The sequence below is a fragment of the Vanacampus margaritifer genome, chromosome 13, assembly GCF_051991255.1.
Source record: "Vanacampus margaritifer isolate UIUO_Vmar chromosome 13, RoL_Vmar_1.0, whole genome shotgun sequence".
In the NCBI taxonomy this organism is placed as follows: domain Eukaryota; kingdom Metazoa; phylum Chordata; class Actinopteri; order Syngnathiformes; family Syngnathidae; genus Vanacampus; species Vanacampus margaritifer.
Genome location: NC_135444.1, coordinates 20,899,017 through 20,918,225, shown reverse-complemented (window position 1 = coordinate 20,918,225; position 19,209 = coordinate 20,899,017). Strand labels below are relative to the sequence as shown.

Sequence of the window (19,209 nt, the reverse complement as noted above, 5' to 3'; positions counted from 1 at the left end):
TGGAGGACAGGAAGTGAGAGACGCGCTCACGTTTTTTGATCACGGCCCGCTGACGGACGAAAATGGGGGATCACAGAAGATCATAGCGGGGCTCGATGACAACAGGCCAATTTGGACGTCCTTGCGCTTCTGCTTGCGAGCCAAAATCTGTCTGAGAATCCTGGGAACGCTGCGACGCAACACGCGCGTTCCCACCGGCTCAAAATGAGAATTTGTTGAAGTTCTTGTAATATGACTTATTCATTTATAAATTTTTTTAAATATTATTTTCTTGTTAAAATATGTCTATTTTTTTCTCAGGAAAAAATGACAAAAAAGATTGTATTCTCATTTTCAAGAAAAAAACATATTCTGACTTTTTCCCTTTTGTAAAAATTCGATTTTAAATTTTAATAAAAAAAAACAACTTTAATTTTAAAATATGTTATTCTAAAAATAAACTTTTTTGTATGTTCTTTCATAAAATTTATTTTTTCATAAAATACATACTTTTTTTACCCTTACATCTTAAAATATTTATAATTTAATTTCTCATGAAAATACATAATTCTTATGGGGGGGGGGTAATCAAGAAAATGTAACAGTTTTTGTTTATACTGGATTTTTTTTCTTTTGTAAAAATGCAACTTAAGTCACATTTTTATTTCTATTAATTTTTTATAATAAAAATACAAAAGTTTCTCATAATATTGACTATGAAAATACACAATTTATTCTTGAAACATTACAACTTTTTTCTAGAAAAAACAACTTTATTCTTGTAATATTCCAACATTTATTTTCTTGTAAGAAAAATACCGTCCAACTTTGTTTTCACAATACGTTGTCTCAAAAAAATATATATAATAATTCTCAGAACATGTCTTTAAATTCAACAAAAAAAAACTTTTTTTTTTTTTTTTTTAAATCAGAAAATAAATCTTCACTCACGTGACAGACACTTTTCTTCTGCGATAAACTACAACTTTTTTCTCATTACATTCCCCAAAAATGTGACTAATCTCACATGACACCTTTCTTGTCCTTGAAAGAAATCTGACTTTATTGTGGCAACATGAACAATTTGTTTCAGGTAATTTTGCGGTCCCGTGCGACGCTAGTCCAGGGCGACCAGAAAAACAAGACATTCCAAAGTGTCCGTTTCAGCCGCAGATTAGCCCGCCGAAAGCAAAACAACGGATGGCGCGCTAACAAAAGCGTTCTCGCCCACCCGCTCATGACTTTAGGCAAGCACATCTGCAAGTCATCCACGGCGGGCGGGCCAGGTGGGACGTGCCGGTCCGCAACTACACTGCACACTTTGCAGCGTTAATGCATTGCAAACACGCCGTGGCCTTTGAGGTGCGAGGCTAGTGTTTCCCTCCACGTTATTGAATTAAACAATCAAAAGCCGCTTCGTGTTTTGCTTTGCTTTTCATTACGGGGGCGTTACCTTGCCGACGCACAATCCTCCTCCTCCTCCTCCTCTTTTGCTCTTTCTGGCCGTTTGCATTAAGAAGTCATCATGGAAATTTTGATGAAGGATTTTCTTCCTACGTAAAATGGATCGTCTATGGAGGAGAAATTCACTTAATTTAGTTTGTAGAAAAGCATTTTATTCTTACAACCTTTATCAAGAAAGACAAAATATGACAATTTAAGAAAAGAGAAAACTTTTTCAAGAGAAGATACAACTTACAAGATATTTAATTATTTTTGAAAAAGATAAATAAATGTGAAAAAAAATACTTTCAAAAAAATAATACAACTTTACAAAATTTAAACTTTTGTCCTCATAAAAATACAAGTTTATGTTTAAGGTATTACATTTTCAAGAAAAAAATGACATTTTGTTTTAATTTAAAAATAGTATATTTTTTTAAGATAAAAAAAACAACTATTTTCAGAACTTTTAGGCCAATCAATACATTTGTCAAGAATTTTTGGAGAAAAAAAAAAAAGTAAGATTTTTTTAAGAAAAAATATGAGTTTTACAAAAAAAACAATACCACTGTTTTCTTGTGACTGTATTCTCATAATATTAAAAAAAAATTCACCAAAATTTAAAAATATAAATACATGTATTTTTGATCAAATTAAGACTTTTTTTTCAAGAAAAATAATATTTTAATTATACTCTTTTAAAGAAAAAAATACTATGAAAAAAAACGTGTAATATTACAAAAATAAAGTTGTATCCCCCCCAAAAAAATAGTCACAATAGCTCAGAATATTATGCCTTTTTTTTTTAATGAAATCAAACGTATTTCCAGGGGAAAAGTGTAATTTTACAACAATAAAGTCCTATTTTCCATCATAACATAAAATCAATTTCATACATTCAATGGCCACAACATTAGGTACAATCTAATGATTTCCCTAAAACTGATAAAGCGGAAGGATGGAAATCCCTCCGGCCGATGGAGCAGCCAAATCGAAGATCAGCCTCCTTACACAAAAATCTGCTTATGTGCATCACATATTTTGTATTGAGCGGTTTATTTTCCGATTTATCTCCAAGGATTGGCTTGGTTGCCACAGAACGCTTTAAAAACCTGAAGGGAGGTGACGAAACTCTAAATTTATTGATATTGGAAAATTGCGGGCTCTTCAACAAAATGGCACATTTACGTTTTCTAAAAACAAAGAAAGTTGTAGCGAAATGAGAATGAATTGAGATTTTTTTCAAGATTTTTTTTTACAGTATTGTGAGAATAAATGAGTTTTCTTTTTGATAAAATGTCATAGTATGATGAGAATGAATTCAGATTTAAGTGTATTATATTTTACAAAAGCATTTAGAATTCCCCCAAAATATCTTTTCAAAATTTTTTGAGCGAGACATGAGTTTCAAAGTTGACTTTTCACTCTCTCGTGCCAGTTAGTGACAACAAAAATCTAAAAAAACAACAAAAACGCCACAAACTTTTTTCCTGAAACTGTGACTGCAAAGCAAAACTTTCCTTGCCTTTGTGCTCACACACAAGACTCACCAGGGAATTTCTGGAGGGGAGAAAAAAAAATCTGATAAAAAAAAAAAATAGAACGTAGGAGGAAATCCAGAGTGGGGATATCGTAATGAGTTCCACCTGTTTCCTTGAAGCCGGCTCCAGTTTCCCTGTACAAACGCATGCAGATTAGCCATCAAAGACCCTCGCCGCCGACGCCGCCATGACCACTCAATGGGCCCTTTGTTGCCCGTTTTCAGGAGGGAGGGGGCGTGGTGGTCCGCACCAGAGGAGGAAACACAAACAGGCCACTTGGAACCGCATTTACAGTAAAAGTCTCGAGAAGTCAGGCCTGAAAAGACACAGGAAGTCAACCATTTTGGGTCCAAGCGGTGTCCATCAAATTTGGCAGATACTCTGGACAGATTTTGTCTAATTGTGACCAAATTAGAAAATTTAGCCCGCAAAGCCAGTTTGACTTAACAACATGAAATGTGTGTCATGAGTAGACCTACAATAAAGTCTCAAGAAGCAACAGCGGAAAGGACACAGGAAGTTTGACATTTTGGTTTTAAGTAGACATATTGTGATCATTTTGACCATTTCCAGCAGCCCTTCAATGACATTTTTTTTTTAAAGAACCAATCGGCATAAAATGATGAGAAGACCCACAAAAAGGTTGTTAAAAAAAAAAAGTTTTTACGACATTTGGCCAAATGCAAGAGTCTTTCGAAAGACATTTTTTCCAAATTTGAAAATTCAGTCCCCGTAGCTAGTTTGACTTAGCAACATGAAATTTGGTAGGCATGTGGCCAAAAAAAAATAAAAAATCTCAAGCCATTTCTCGAAAGAAAGGAAGTCTGACGTTTCGGTTTCAATTTGACACACATTCAGCCCCTGAAGCCATTTTCCCTTCTCAATATGAAATTTGTTAGGCATGTTGTCTGTCAGGAGCAGACCCACAAAAAAGTCTCAAGAAGCCACACCCAAACACACACAGGAAGTCGGACATTTTGGTTCCAAGTCGTCATGCGAAGATAATGGGGCGAAATTCAGGGCTCTCTCTTTGACAATCTCCCAGGAGGCAATATCAAAATATCCAATTAACCAATCGACAAATTAAGCAATCAGCAAGACGGATGGGCGATCCAAATAGCAGTTGATTATTATTATTATTTTTTTTAACTATGTAAATCATTTTTGAGGATCCTAGTAAGGGAAGAAAAATTGCCCGAGATGACCATGAAACAGGATGTACAAAAAAAGCATCCATGTCTATGATTGAAGCAGCCATTTTGGGCGAATTCCACTATTCCACTGCTCACTCTTTTAAATTATTAAATGTAAATGTGTTGAAATTAAACGTTAAATACAACTGAACTTTCCTAAGGCTTCCATACGTCACCAGAGGGAAAGAACTTTGAGAATGATGAAACGGCAAAGGTTTTGTCTGCCTACGCTACGTGATGTTTAATGATCATTAAAAAGATTGGACGCGTTCTCGCCGCTGCGACAACTTGCTGATTAGATGATTGGTCGAATCATTTAGGGTCGCCATCGAGGAAGGACGCGGGCGCGATGCAGTGTCATGGAATGCATCTCGCCGAGAGTGTGACGCGGAGTAGGAGGAGGGTGAGAGCGCGAGACCCCATTCGGCATTCAGGCGCTAATTAGAAAAATTAGATCTATGAAAGACGGCGAGTGATCAAGGCCTTCAGCGCGCGCTTGTGTCGCGCTGCAGCGGCACAAAGAGCAGGCAACAATGAGGCGGGATGGAGGAGAAGGGACGGCGGGGGGATAGCAGATAAATAATTTAATCCATTATCTACTCTGCAAAGCTCATCAGCACCGACACACAATGGATTCAATTGCTGATTCTCCGCCAGCCTCCAGCAGGACGACAACGAGGGAAAGGGGGGGGGGGGGGGGATAGCAGAGGAGCAAGCAGCAGTGTTGGGTGTCTTCTTCCGCCAAGGTCAAACGACAATAGAGCAATCTAATTAAGAGTTTCCCGCACGGGGTCAACCTCGCCACACAGGCTCGTATTGTCCATTAGCTATTACATCATGTCCCGCCTGTCAGTGAATGGCAGATGCTTATTAAAATGCCCCCACACCCCCACCCTTTTTTCCCTCTGCCGCTTTAATTGATAAGAGTGTTTCCATAAAGTTGTCCGGTTTGAATACGCCGACGCTTCTTTTGCTGCGGAATGGGCGCCGGTCACGACCCGTTAAAATGAGACACAACTTTGTGTGTCAAAAAACAAAACAAAACAAAACTTCTGTTCACAAGTCATTTAGCAGTTAGCGGTTTAGCTGCTCAGTAAGTAGCTAAGCAACAGGCTAGTTTGATAGGTAGCTATAGCTACTAGCTGGTAGCTAGCTACTCACATTTGTGATGCAACATGCTATTAACATAACTAGTTGCTACACACTCAACTATATCACAGACATGCTGCCAGGCTTACCTACTTAGCAAACTAGCTGGTAGCTAATCACCTATGCCGCTATGAGATTTTCTACATAAAGCTTACAGCCACCTAGCTAGTAGCTACTCGCCAATGTTGCTATGAGATTGCCTACGTAAAGCTTAGCAACCTAGCTACTCATCTTTGTCACTAGCATGTGTCCTAGTAGCTACTCACCTATGTTGCAAGCCTACACCAGGCCTTAGCTTACCTACTTAGTAAACTAGCTGGTAGCTAATCACCTATGCCGCTATGAGATTTTCTACATAAAGCTTACAGCCACCTAGCTAGTAGCTACTCGCCAATGTTGCTATGAGATTGCCTACGTAAAGCTTAGCAACCTAGCTACTCATCTTTGTCACTAGCATGTGTCCTAGTAGCTACTCACCTATGTTGCAAGCCTACACCAGGCCTTAGCTTACCTACTTAGCAAACTAGCTGGTAGCTAATCACCTATGCCGCTATGAGATTTTCTACATAAAGCTTACAGCCACCTAGCTAGTAGCTACTCGCCAATGTTGCTATGAGATTGCCTACGTAAAGCTTAGCAACCTAGCTACTCATCTTTGTCACTAGCATGTGTCCTAGTAGCTACTCACGTATGTTGCAAGCCTACACCAGGCCTTAGCTTACCTACTTAGCAAACTAGCTGGTAGCTAATCACCTATGCTGCTATGAGATTTTCTACATAAAGCTTACAGCCACCTAGCTAGTAGCTACTCGCCAATGTTGCTATGAGATTGCCTACGTAAAGCTTAGCAACCTAGCTACTCATCTTTGTCACTAGCATATTGCCTTGTAGCTACTCACCTATGTTGCTATGAGATTGTCTAAATAAAGCTTACAGCCACCTAGCTAGTAGCTACTCACATTTGTGATGCAACATGCTATTAACATAACTAGTTGCTACACACTCAACTATATCACAGACATGCTGCCAGGCTTACCTACTTAGCAAACTAGCTGGTAGCTAATCACCTATGCCGCTATGAGATTTTCTACATAAAGCTTACAGCCACCTAGCTAGTAGCTACTCGCCAATGTTGCTATGAGATTGCCTACGTAAAGCTTAGCAACCTAGCTACTCATCTTTGTCACTAGCATGTGTCCTAGTAGCTACTCACCTATGTTGCAAGCCTACACCAGGCCTTAGCTTACCTACTTAGCAAACTAGCTGGTAGCTAATCACCTATGCCACTATGAGATTTTCTACATAAAGCTTACAGCCACCTAGCTAGTAGCTACTCGCCAATGTTGCTATGAGATTGCCTACGTAAAGCTTAGCAACCTAGCTACTCATCTTTGTCACTAGCATGTGTCCTAGTAGCTACTCACCTATGTTGCAAGCCTAAACCAGGCCTTAGCTTACCTACTTAGCAAACTAGCTGGTAGCTAATCACCTATGCAAAGCTATGAGATTTTCTACATAAAGCTTACAGCCACCTAGCTAGTAGCTACTCGCCAATGTTGCTATGAGATTGCCTACGTAAAGCTTAGCAACCTAGCTACTCATCTTTGTCACTAGCTTATTGCCTTGTAGCTATTCACCTATGTTGCAAGCCCACACCAGGCCCTAGCTTACTTACTTAGCAACCTAGCTGGTAGCTAATCACCTATGCTGCTATGAGATTTTCTACATAAAGCTTACAGCCACCTAGCTAGTAGCTACTCGCCAATGTTGCTATGAGATTGCCTACGTAAAGCTTAGCAACCTAGCTACTCATCTTTGTCACTAGCATATTGCCTTGTAGCTACTCACCTATGTTGCTATGAGAATGTCTAAATAAAGCTTACAGCCACCTAGCTAGTAGCTACTCACATATGTTGCAAGCATAGGCTAGGCCCTAGCTAGCCTACCTACTTAACAACCTAGCTAGTAGCTACTCACCGAAGTAGCTATGTAGGCAATCAAATAGCAACATAGACGAGTCGCTACCAGATAGGTTGCAAAATATGTAGAGTAACTAGGCAAAATGCTAGCGAGATTGTTGAGTAGCCGGCAGCTCGGTAGATAACGTGACATACTAGCTTGGCGAGTAGCAACCAGGTATTACATGTAAATTCAGTGATACTGGACCTGAAAATCCAAAATGGGAAATATGACGTTCGCAGATAATCAAATGATTAGTCTACTGATGCTAGCATTTAGCCCAGTACTGCCTAAGTGCAGCCTTAGCATAGCCAGCCATTAATCCTATTGGGGGGCCTTTAATGTGCATCAGACCAGAAGGCAAGTATCCATTAAGGGATGAATTTGGCCCGGCTTTATGATGGTGTCCATCATCTTTTTCCCCCCCTCCCCAGCTCCATCCATCATCTGCACCAAGGCTTTCTTGGCCCACTGCCTCCGACACGCTGGCTTCCATTTTACCTCCCGTTCGGGCACATTTGCATAAAACACGAGTCGTACACGCCACCCAGCGACCCATCCAGTGACCGGTCGGTGGTCTCCTTTGGCCATGTGGGGGTCCGACAAGCTGTCTCGGATCTGCTCTGTTTGCTTTATGGAGCAAGAAGAGCTTGCAGCGTGAAGACTGCACTCAGAGGACAAAAAAAAAAAAACAGAGATTGATTTTTTTTTTCCACTTTAAATGAGGCATTAAATTCCATGAAATACATTTTAAGGAGTATTGATCACACTCACGCATACTGTATAATATTTTTATATGATCTCACTTCAATTGTGACACGCTGCTAATGTGTGATTCTGATCCCGAAGCTAAACATCAGTCACTACAGCGGACAACTATTCAGAACTGGTTTTCGTCTACATGCATGCTTCTTGATATCTTGATATAGCTACTGAGAAAGGTAGAATCAAACTTTTTTCTGGTGGAGGAAGGAAGTCTATTCTTTTGTTTAGAAGACTTGGTGTATATAAACGATTTAATTATAAAATTATATATATATATATAAAATAAAAAACAATATTCTGTGGGTCTTGCAAAATCAGCCAAGATGCTCTGTACTATCTGGTAAATTAGACCTATATTCGTGAACACAGCTAAAATGTCTTGAAAATCAAATGTCACAAAATGTCCCTGGAATGAAAGCGCGGCTTAAAATGATCCAGATCGCTTCTGTGTTGACAAAAAAGGTCCTTAAAGTGAGATAAAGCGTAATGGAGCAATTGTGCTCATGTTGGAGAGTCTCGTCATTATTTCATTTTTTTTTTTTTAAAGTGTCTGGTCACAGAACATTCCCCCAATTCTATGCCAGCGGCATCATTACACGGAAAGCGGCAGAACAAATTGCCTGAGACCAAGTGAGAGTATTTATGTCCAAGTGAGCCTAATGGCGTCATTTGTGGGGCTGATGCTAATGTGCTATTAGTGTGTTCCAATGGGATGAGCTCAGGTGCATTTGGGGGAACTTGCTGAACCATTTCAGGCCAGAGTGAAGAGCAGGGCGCTGCAGGAAGAGGCGTGGCGACCTCTAGTGGCCAATAACATAACTGCATTTTTTTTTTTTTACAATTATCAAAATGTACACTATATGAATATCATTTAAGTTTTCAATACTGAATTTGGGCATCAGTAACTACAGCGGACAGCAAAACATTGCTACTGTATCAAATTCACCAACTTTAACATCAAGACTTGGTCACATTGAGGAGAAATTGTTTTGAACAGCTGTCAACGGGAGTGACTGATGCACAGCAAAGACATTTCTACTGAAGCAAAGTTTGAATAACTGTCCACTTAAGTGTCTGATGTGCACGAAAATAAACCACTCGGGGCTTATTTTAATGAAAGCAAGAAGCAGCTTGCTGTTGACGGAACAGGCCTTGAAACCGTGATTGAATTGGTTGCAAATGTGTTCCTAATTAACCTTCAAGCTCATCAGCCACAATCAATAGAGTTTTTCCCTCTAATTGAGACCGAGTAATTATCAGACTGTATTCATCTGCTTAATGAAACAATGTTCCAATACGCCTGCAGCAAAAAGCTTAATTGAGTTCCATTTTTTTTCTCGATTCTTCCCGCCAGACTTTTCTTTTTGTGTGTGTCCGCGGCCTCAAAGCGGCGAACGGCCACGGACCGCTGGAGCGTGAAACTCGGCAAGCGGACACCTCGCTGGCAGAATTTTGTGGATCATCCTTCCTGTGAGACGCATTTGAGGGTTCGAGCCGGTTAAGTGCACCCTGATGACTGACATGCAGACATTATTAGTGAGGACGTTGTTGAACCGAGAGGAGGGACAAAATGAGAAAGGGGTATTAGGGCTATACTAAAAAAAAAAAAAAAAAAAAAAATCCCATTTATGCTATGATAATCTTGCAATTTTACGAGACGAGCAGCACATTACAGAAAAAAAGTCACAATCTTACGATAAATTTGGTTAAAAACTTGAAATGTCGCAAGAATCAAGTCAGGCTACATTTTTCTAAAATACATTTAGATTTTTTTCTTGGAAAAGTACAACTTGTTTTTCTTGCACACTTGTGGCTTTTTTTTTTTTTACTCAGGAAAATATAACACTTTTTTCTAAAATTCCAACCATTTTTTTTTTTAAAAAGTAGAAAATACAAATCTTGACAACAGTTTTTTTTGCCATAGATTATTCAAATCCCCCTCCGCCACCAAATGATACAATTTATTTCCCCCAAAATGTTTTTTTATACTACTAAAATGTGTCATACTACTATTCACCACGCCCCCACAAAATAAATAAATAAGTAATATATCCCCCGCCCCCTAATTGTGTGGCTCTAACATTTTTTTATACACAGCAGTGTAATAAAAACATCAAAGACACCATTTGAAGGTAGGCGTTTATGTCTGAAATTGAAGCGGATGTGATGAAATACAAAAAAAAAGAAAAAGTGATAGTTTTGAGTGCCAACATAAGAAAAATGTGATAATGTTAATAATCCTCATAAAAAGGCACAATCAGTTGTACGACCCTGTACTTACCACTTGCATCGTCACACTCCGTAATCGATCTTAGATGGACGTCACTGATGACGTCATGACACATAGACAAAAGTATTGGGACACAAAATATCACCTAAAGCACTCATTAGCTCCCAAAAACGTATAAATATGTTCTATTTTCAATGTTTTAAGTGACCCAAAGAAGTATTTGTTTTTTATGGGGCTTTTTTTTAATGCTTGAGCTTACAGACGGCTTTGATGGAGCCTCTCAACTGCACAAAACAGTTGAAGCAATGGTAGTTATTACAAAAACGGCCAGCAGGTGGCAGCACAGTAGAAGAGATCAACCAGGGCCATGTTGGAAACAAGCTGATTTGTGAATAATGATGAAACTGAGCTATATTCTAATGCTAATTGCTGCAAAATGGAAACCGATAGAAATATATTTTTATTTCCTGATGAATCTTTAGGATCCAAGTTTTTATAGCAATGGAACACAATATTCTGTGGGCTTTGCAAAAAAACCCCAGCTGGGAGCGAATATGGTATAGGTTTGAGTAAATTCAAACATTACAGGTGCCACACCTGGGTCACGCTACCTACCAAAGCCCATGGTGGTATAATTCATAGAAAAAGGTCAGCTTTACAGATGCCACGACTGTAAAATATCTATCTATAAAACAGCTCGACACATGTTGCTTCAGTAATTAGAGAGATGTGTCCCAATACTTCTGCCCACATGGTACATATTTGTGCAATTGCCCATTGTGACGTCTGTGTGCTTCTACGCGAGCTTCCTATACTGACATTTGGTCCGTTAAAAGCAGTTTGTTCACTTTCAAGTCTCGCTGTGCGTTTCTGTAAACAAGTTTGAGAAATGTAGCGTATAACAAATCCTCATCAGCGTGATGAGCTCGCCAGTTCCTCAGCAGTCACTCGAAAGGTGCTAATCAACTCTAAAGTCGTTTCCTTGCGTTTCACAGTCCATTGTTTCAAAACAACAAAGCACTATTACCTGTAAACAGTCCCAGAATCCAGCATGTGCGTCTCGGTCCTCCGCCGCCTTCCTCAGGCGGCTTTAGGGTAGATCTTCTCGTAGAAGAAGCTCTGCGGCAGCACCAGGAGCTCGCCGTCCTTCTCCCGGACGGCGTGCGCCCGCACGAACTGGAACTGCTCCAATGCAAACTCGTAGAACTCGTTTTCGATGGCCCAGATCTTGGACTGCTGGAGTTTACCGATGGTCTCCCGGGTCAGGGGCTTCTTCTCGGTGGTCTTGCGCAGGTGGGACTTCTTGCCTGGGATGACAACAGCGGCCATCTTTAGTGGTAGGCTGTGAGGAGGTTTGCAATTTGGCAATACCCGTCTTGTAGAGGTCCGTGGCGCCCTTGAAGAAGCGCGGCAGTGTGGCCTCCAGGATCATAATAAAGTCCTCCAGCTCCTCGGTCACACCCACCAACAGGTACTCGTTGACCAGGTTGTACTTGGCTTGCTCGAGCGCCCAGTGGCTGCCCACATTCCTGCACATTTCACAACGTATGCACAATCAATGTATTACTCAGATAAGCGGCATCCCCCCCCCCGATATTTTACTTTGATTTGAGATATAAAAAAAACTTGATACTAGCGTAGTATGGGGGCAGTGAATTCAACTCAGTCCACAACAAGCAAAAGTTTGGTGGCTAGTTAACAATTATTATTATTCAAAAAAAAAAAAAAAAAACTTCAAGCTGTTTATTGCCATTCCAAGTTGTAGTTTACTGTCTAACCAAACATAATTAATTACACGTTGTGTATTTAAGTCTATCACGTAGCTTTGCCTTATGGCAATTTCTTTTAGTTTAATGCTAACTTACAATGCAAAATGGAGGTTAACGGCTAATGAAGCTAGCATTAGTGTTGCTGTGTTAGAACTAGAGGTAAGAACAATACAAAAATCTGATTTATATAGCACATTATTCCAGGACACCCAAGGGCACTTTATAGATCATGGCAAAGAAGGGTTAAAAAAAAAAAAATAAAAAAAAAAATTGTGAAACTTAATCGATTGACAAATAATTGACAACTATTTTGATTGTTGACAAACCATTTAGAAACATACAATAGTTTAACTTGAAAGTGTTCAAATCCTTAGAATTTCACCCCCCCCCCCCCAGATTTCTGTTGTCCTCCATGAAAGCAGACTGATTATTTGTGTGCGTCATAAAAGGACATTTATTTGCAAACATCTGCTTTTACTTTGGAAAACAACAATCAACATTTTTGCTGACTGGAGCTACTAGTGTACACAGGAAATAACACAACTCCCATATTCATTATCCTTTGCAAAAAAAAAAAAGACTAATAGTATTGCAGCCTAAAAAATCAGTTATATAAAACTTCTTTGTGTGCCTCCATTTGTATTATACTGCCCCCTTCAGGCCAAGGTGCACAATGTCCAGTAAATTGAAGCAAAAAAATGTGTCCAAAAACTCTTTACTTCGTCACATTTTATTTAATTACGTTGTTAGTTTATGTTTTTATAGAGTTCAAAATTGTAGAGTGCCATTTTTATTTTGATAATGCACATGACAAACATTTTGTGCTCACCAGCACTCTGAATGGTGTCCACAAAAGAAAGGGATTTGCAGCCAGAGTTTCTCGGGGGCGCAGTCAGAGCCGCCGGATGCCACGCACTCATCGAAGGTCTGCAAGACGCAGAGGAAGAAGAAAAATATGATGACCGTGAGGGTTTCACGCGGTTTTGTAGGCGCAAAAGAGCACCTTCTTGTCGCCTTGTTTCCTTCGCCGCAGGCCGGGTCGGTAGTCGTCTCCGAAGCGCAGGAAATAGTAGTAAGACACCAGGCGCTCGATGGGGTCTCGCACCACGTTGATGTACAGGGGCTTCCCCTTGACACCGTACCTAAACACAGAGAGCCTTACTAACAAGCCAAATGTCAGCAAAAGAATGCGAGAAGGTGGCGGCTCTCACTTTGCGAAGTCCAGATAGGCCACGTGGCCGTGGTAGAAGGCGGGCTTCATCCCTCGCCAGGATGTGACGTTGTGGACAAAACGCATCTGCATTCAAAAAACAAACTCCACGTTTGTTTGTTGCATTTTGATATCATCGTTCACGATGACAGCAGTTTGAAGAGATGCCCCGAAACAATCCGGTCAGACCTGGTCCTGCAGAGACATGACGGGGTTGTTCTTGGTGGTGTTGATGTGCAGCACGCGGAAGCGGTTCTTGCCGCACAGGTCGTATGCGATGTTGGTGAAGGATGTGCTGGCCGTCTTGGGCACCCGGTTGTAGATGATTACCATGTCGTCACCATCGTTGTCCTCCAACAAGAGGCCTCGAGCGCCGTCTTTGCCGCGGCGCTGCTGCTCCACCTCGGAGAGCTCGTGTCTGGCCATGGCGCGCTCTGGCGGATCAACGCACGGGAACAACGTATGAGTGTCGATTTCTTTCAAGCACCACACTTCATTGCTATCTTTAAGTCAATTAAATATGTTGATGTCATTAGGTGATATTTAGGCCACTACAAGGACATTCTATAATTACTTATCCACAATGTAATCCTGACGTGTGGGCGTCTACTTCCTGACAGACATTACATCACTGGACACTTGATTAGGTCCACTGGCAGTCTAATAAGCTATTTTTCCATCATATTTTCATAGACTGCACAAAACAGGCGTGAAACATCCTTATTAAAATACGTGTATTTAAGCGAAATACATACTAAATGTAATCTCTAAACATTTAAATTGATTAAGTGTCGTTCTAAATTAGAAATGAGGCGTCCAAATATGCAACATAGCTCATTTAAGACTTTTAAAGGTCATTATCGTCCAGCCCTAAATTCCAACTTGACAAATACCTTACCTAGTTTGGTTCTGGACTCTTCCAGTCTTTGGATCTGGTTCTCGATAAAAAACATGGTGAGGGCAAACGTCAGCACGGCCAAAAGCTGCAACTTGGGCGGCATCATGACCCTGAAGAGCCCCATCAAGCATCCACGACGAACATCACCACCGGGGCGAGGAAGGGAATGAGCCCCCGGTCCGGTCCGCTTCTGCAGTTTAAGACTCGCCAACCCACGCACAGTCGCTTATGGCTGACGTTGACCACGTAACATCAAACTAAAAGGATTCCGCCCCCAGAATCACAGATTAAAATCTGCTGCTTGGCGCCAGTACTTGATGCACGGTCGATTGGGGTTTAACTTGTTAGCTTCTATGCTACATGCTACTAGTGTTAGCGTCAACTTTTTAACTCATTTAACATTTCTATTGACAAACGGCAACTTTTTAACCCGGTCGTAAGCTTAAAGTCCACAGAAATTCGTCCATGAACAGCAGAGTTGATAGGAACGCGAAGAAAATGCAGTGAAAAGCGAACGTAAACAATTGTTTTGGTGTACTGCTAGCTTGTTGCTGAAAGTAGCGAATGGGGCGTCATTTCCGCATCGTTCTTCTTCTTGTTCAAATAGAGATAGACAAACCTGTGTTTGAACCGCAGTGCATCACACACTGGAGCCAAAACAAAATTGGAATTAGACACAGCACTTGTATCCTTTTACTTAAACATTAAATTTCATTAAATTTCTCAAATTGAAAATCTAAGATATTATGAAATACGAGTGCGGTGCAGTGTTGGGAAGTAAAGTACTAGTTTTTTGTTACTGTACTTTCAGATTTTTATTGGAAAGGACTTTTAATTTTTTTATCATCCATTTAAAACCAGATTTTTTACTTTATACGCATCACAATGTTAAAATAGGCTTGTTAAAAAATATTATTTAAAGTATCTGTAGATCTACTATCAAGTAGAGCGTATGAGTACTTTTGCCAACTCGGCCACTAGATAGCGCCAGAGCTGCATTTACAGAAAAAAAATACAGTATCGGCTTCAGTTGACTTTGTATTGCCTTTTGCATTACAGTTACATTACATTTACAATGAGTTATTGCGTTACATGGCACTTGTGTTTTACAGTTACAATACACTTTTTCGTTTCACTACAGTTACGTTAGTTATGTTATGAGTTATGACGACATCATTGCTGTGGTCAGTTATGACAATTACATTTAATTGTCAGTTGCATTACCTCACAAAGTTACACGAGTGACTTCTGCTATATTGTCAGTGACATTATACAGTCAGATTACAAATTGCCAGTTTCATTACTTTTCCACAATACTTTCTGTTTTTGTTATATCATACATTTACAGCATACAATTCAAATTCACTGTGAATTCCACTATATTGTCAGTTACATCATACAGTTTCAATACATTGACAAGAAGGGGTTATTTTTAGTACATGTAATTAACTAGAGACTGAAATATGAGAACAATGTAAGTGATATTAAATTTGAACCCCACAGGTATTTCCTTCCTTCCTTCCTTCCTTCACGTTGTGAGGCTTAAAAAAAAACTTTAGAAGAATTAGACAATCCATTCTCGCTGCATACTTAGGCTATTACTTCCATTAATTGTGCCCATCAAGAAATGTGATTTCACGCGCACCATTTTAAAGCCTTTAAAGTCTGTTCCCTGGGAAATAAAGACACCTCCCGGAGGGTTAGGAGGAAGCAACACTCTCGTCACACTGCAACAAAGCCTTTATTAAGAAAAAAAAAAGAAAGAAAAGTGTACACTCGCCTGAATCAATGGTGCGGAAACAAGGCGGCCGCCAATTATCTCATTCATGCTACTTGTGCTGCAGGCCGGCAGATAACGTAGCACACGAGCGTGGATAAACCGTGATGACCACTGCGTTTACTCGCGATAAGGCTAATAGGATAAACAACACATTGCTTGTTTGGTCCCTGATGTTTTGTTTTGATCATCTCTGGTGTGATAGCCTCAAACATGCATTCCATTGTTAGCATTTTGTTTTTGTCTCGCTGCATGCTCAATTGAAATAAATTTCCCGCTACAACAACGGTTAAGGGCAGCTTGGTGACCTGGTGGTTAGCATGTTTGCATCACAGTTCTGAGGTTGAGGGTTTAAATCTGGGCTCTGGCAGGTACTGTAAGCTAATTAGCTGCTAGCTATCTATCATCTGGATTGGTCACCTGGCTTGGTAGTAGCTAGGTCCTTATCTGTTAACTAAATGGATTTTCTAGCCTTGTCTATGACTGGCAAGCTGCTTTTCGCTGCTTTGTCACTTGTTGCTAGTTAGCTAGCTGCTAATTAGCTGTAGCTGCATTTTGTTAATGGATGGATAGATAGATAGATAGATAGATAGATAGATAGATAGATAGATAGATAGATAGATAGATAGATAGATACATACATACATACATACATACATAGATACATACATACATAGATACATACATACAAAGATAGATAGATAAGATCATTATCGCCGCAAAGATATACTTTATTTTGTATTATTTTAGATCTGCATATTGCATAAAATAAATCTACAATTCATTTAACTAACTGAGACTGACTGACTAACTAACCAACAACTTTGCTCCATGGAAATCTTTTTTTTTTTTTTAACTTATTTATTTATTTACTATTACAAACTGACTGACTGGTGAGCCCTATCCCCCCCCCCCCCCCCCCATCTAATTGGACCGTAACCTTTCTATACAGTTTCTTGGGCATTGGTTTCAAAGTTTTCCCGGCAATTAATTAACTGACTGACTGACTGACTAACAAAGTTTCTTGGACACAAGTTCTGAAGTTTACACGCAATCCATCAAATAACTGACTGACGGCCTGACGAAGTAACCAACCAACAACCATGGCATATTTGTGGGGCTAAAAATGTTCACTTTTTCAAATGATCTGAAAGCCTTCCTGTATGCGAATGTCTTTATAGTGTAATGTTTGTGTCTGGAACAAAATGGCCCTTCTACCACCCACCCAAATTGTTGCTACTATGCTGCTAGCGCCTTCACCGACAAAAGGCTAAAAAGCCCCAAATGAGAGTCCATCCCGCAACGCAGACAAGCAGGACCTGCTGCGCTATAATCTCCCGTCATTTTCTGCCGTCTTTGTCAGTGCTGAGGGGAAAAGTTTTTACAAAGACGGCAACTTGGAATTTTGGGGAGCGCAGTCAAGAGCTTCCATTAGCGCCAGGCCACAATAAGAAAACACTAGAGACAGAAAAGAGGAAGAGGTGTCCTGGAAATGATGAAAGGCAGCGTCGGGAAATGGTAGAAAAATGCCCTATTTATTTTCTTCCGCCTTTACAGAAAGAAAAAAAACCTGAATGGGTTTTTATGCTGTAAGGTGTAAGATGCACTGCCCTCAGGTGGGCACTAGAGGGCAGATGAGGCCTGGCACTGTAGGGAGTAAAAATGTGCTCAGAAAGCCTGCATACATATTTACAAAAAAAAATAAAAATAAAACATACACAAATAATAATAATAATATTAAGTAATTAAAATGAAAAAACAGTCTCAACGCACATTTACTATTATCATAATAATTTAATTAATATATAAATATTTATTTTACTTATTGGAAGAGTAAGTAGCTAAAGCCTTGATGAATTAACTAAGTAAATCAAATCTATTTGATATCATCTGATATCAATACCAAGGAGTGTATCGATATCTGGATGCATACCATCATTGTGAAGACCAGCATTAGCGAGAAAGCCAAAGCTGCAAACACAAATCCATCCATCGTGTTACGTTTGAAGGATGGCATCAAACTTACCCCCCCCCCCCCAAAAAAAAAGAAAAAAATCCCCCGAGTAATTAACCAATCGGGGCGCGTCAGGACGGCGTGACAGAGTGCGGCCGTCGCCGGACGACAGGCGGGCATCCGTTACTCTTTCACATCTAAATGAGCGAGCCAATTAACTGGGCTAATAGCTCTCTCCTGTTTAATCTGCTAGACAATGGGAGCTTTTTACAATATCCTCTTTCTCAGTCGCTGTTTTCACTTCAATTAGCCTCCTCCTCCGCTGCAGCTCGCTGTGATTAAGCGCCAATCGTTATTCTTCAATTAGGCCTTTGATCGGCCGTGTGTACTGTATAGCCATACGTAAGAATGTCCATGAAACCATCAATTTGTTTCCTTGTGTCGCGTCCGTGGATGGGAGGTGCGCTGAGTAGCGGTAATAGCAACTTTGTTGCCAACGATTCTGCTTGCCGCTAAAGGGTAAACAAAATAGTTACTTTTACATTGACATGCAGATAAAGTTTATTTTATTTTTTTTTAATACTAATGTCTGATATGGTAGCTGAAAATACAGGTTTTATTTAATGGGTCCAAAAGAGTTTCATGGACACCAGTCATGTAGATGATCAATAATCCAGTTTGATATCTAACTAACTAACTAACTAACTAAAATATTCAATACAAATGGACTTCAGTTTTGTTTTCTTGAACAACCCAGTTAACTAACCAACTAACTAACTGACTGATTAACTAACCAATCAACCACATAGCCCCTATGTAAGTGAACCGTTACACTGTACGAAGTTGTGGAAAATTGTTTCTATGGGTCTTTGCATGCAATACAGTTAACCAACCAACCAACCAACCAGCTAACTAACCAACTAACTACAAGGCTCAATACAAGTGGACTTCAGTTTTGTTTTCTTGAACAACCCAGTTAACTATCTGACTGACTGACCGACTGACCAACCAACCAATCACATAGGCCCAATGTAAGTGAACCTTTACACTGTACAAAGTTGTGGAAAATGGTTTCTATGGGTCTTTGCATGCAATATAGTTAAGTTAACCAACCAACTAACTACATGGTTCACATGGTGGACTGTTAACTCTATGTAGGTGAATCCGTTTTTTCTTAAACAATCCAGTTAACTAATTAACTGACTGTCTTACGAAATGACTAAGTGACTAAGTAACTAGAATAGCAGTGAGAAGCACGCAGACCTCCGCCAAGGCCAAACAGTCCTCTGGCGGGCACATCGTGACACACAAATCCGCCGAGAGGCCCGCAATTAACTCCTGG

General features: G+C 40.0%; 1 protein-coding gene across 4 annotated transcripts; it reads right to left on the bottom strand.

The window, feature by feature from the left end:
* Positions 1 to 813: 813 nt before the first annotated feature.
* On the bottom strand, positions 814 to 14,749 carry hs2st1b (heparan sulfate 2-O-sulfotransferase 1b). Of its 4 annotated transcripts, XR_013296364.1 has the most exons (9): positions 14,137 to 14,749; positions 13,428 to 13,672; positions 13,240 to 13,325; positions 13,032 to 13,170; positions 12,858 to 12,955; positions 11,631 to 11,788; positions 11,287 to 11,566; positions 3,069 to 3,279; positions 1,877 to 2,982 (listed from the first exon to the last, which is right to left on the bottom strand). XR_013296364.1 is itself a non-coding variant. In XM_077583431.1 (7 exons), the coding sequence occupies exons 1-7, from the start codon at positions 14,258 to 14,260 to the stop codon at positions 11,340 to 11,342; spliced, it is 1,077 nt and encodes a 358-aa protein (XP_077439557.1). In that variant the 5' UTR covers positions 14,261 to 14,749; the 3' UTR covers positions 10,155 to 11,339. The 4 variants fall into 4 exon arrangements, 1 of the variants encoding a protein (XP_077439557.1); XR_013296363.1 differs by lacking the exons at positions 1,877 to 2,982; positions 3,069 to 3,279 and adding an exon at positions 814 to 1,550; XR_013296362.1 differs by having other exon boundaries at positions 1,876 to 3,279.
* Positions 14,750 to 19,209: the final 4,460 nt, after the last annotated feature.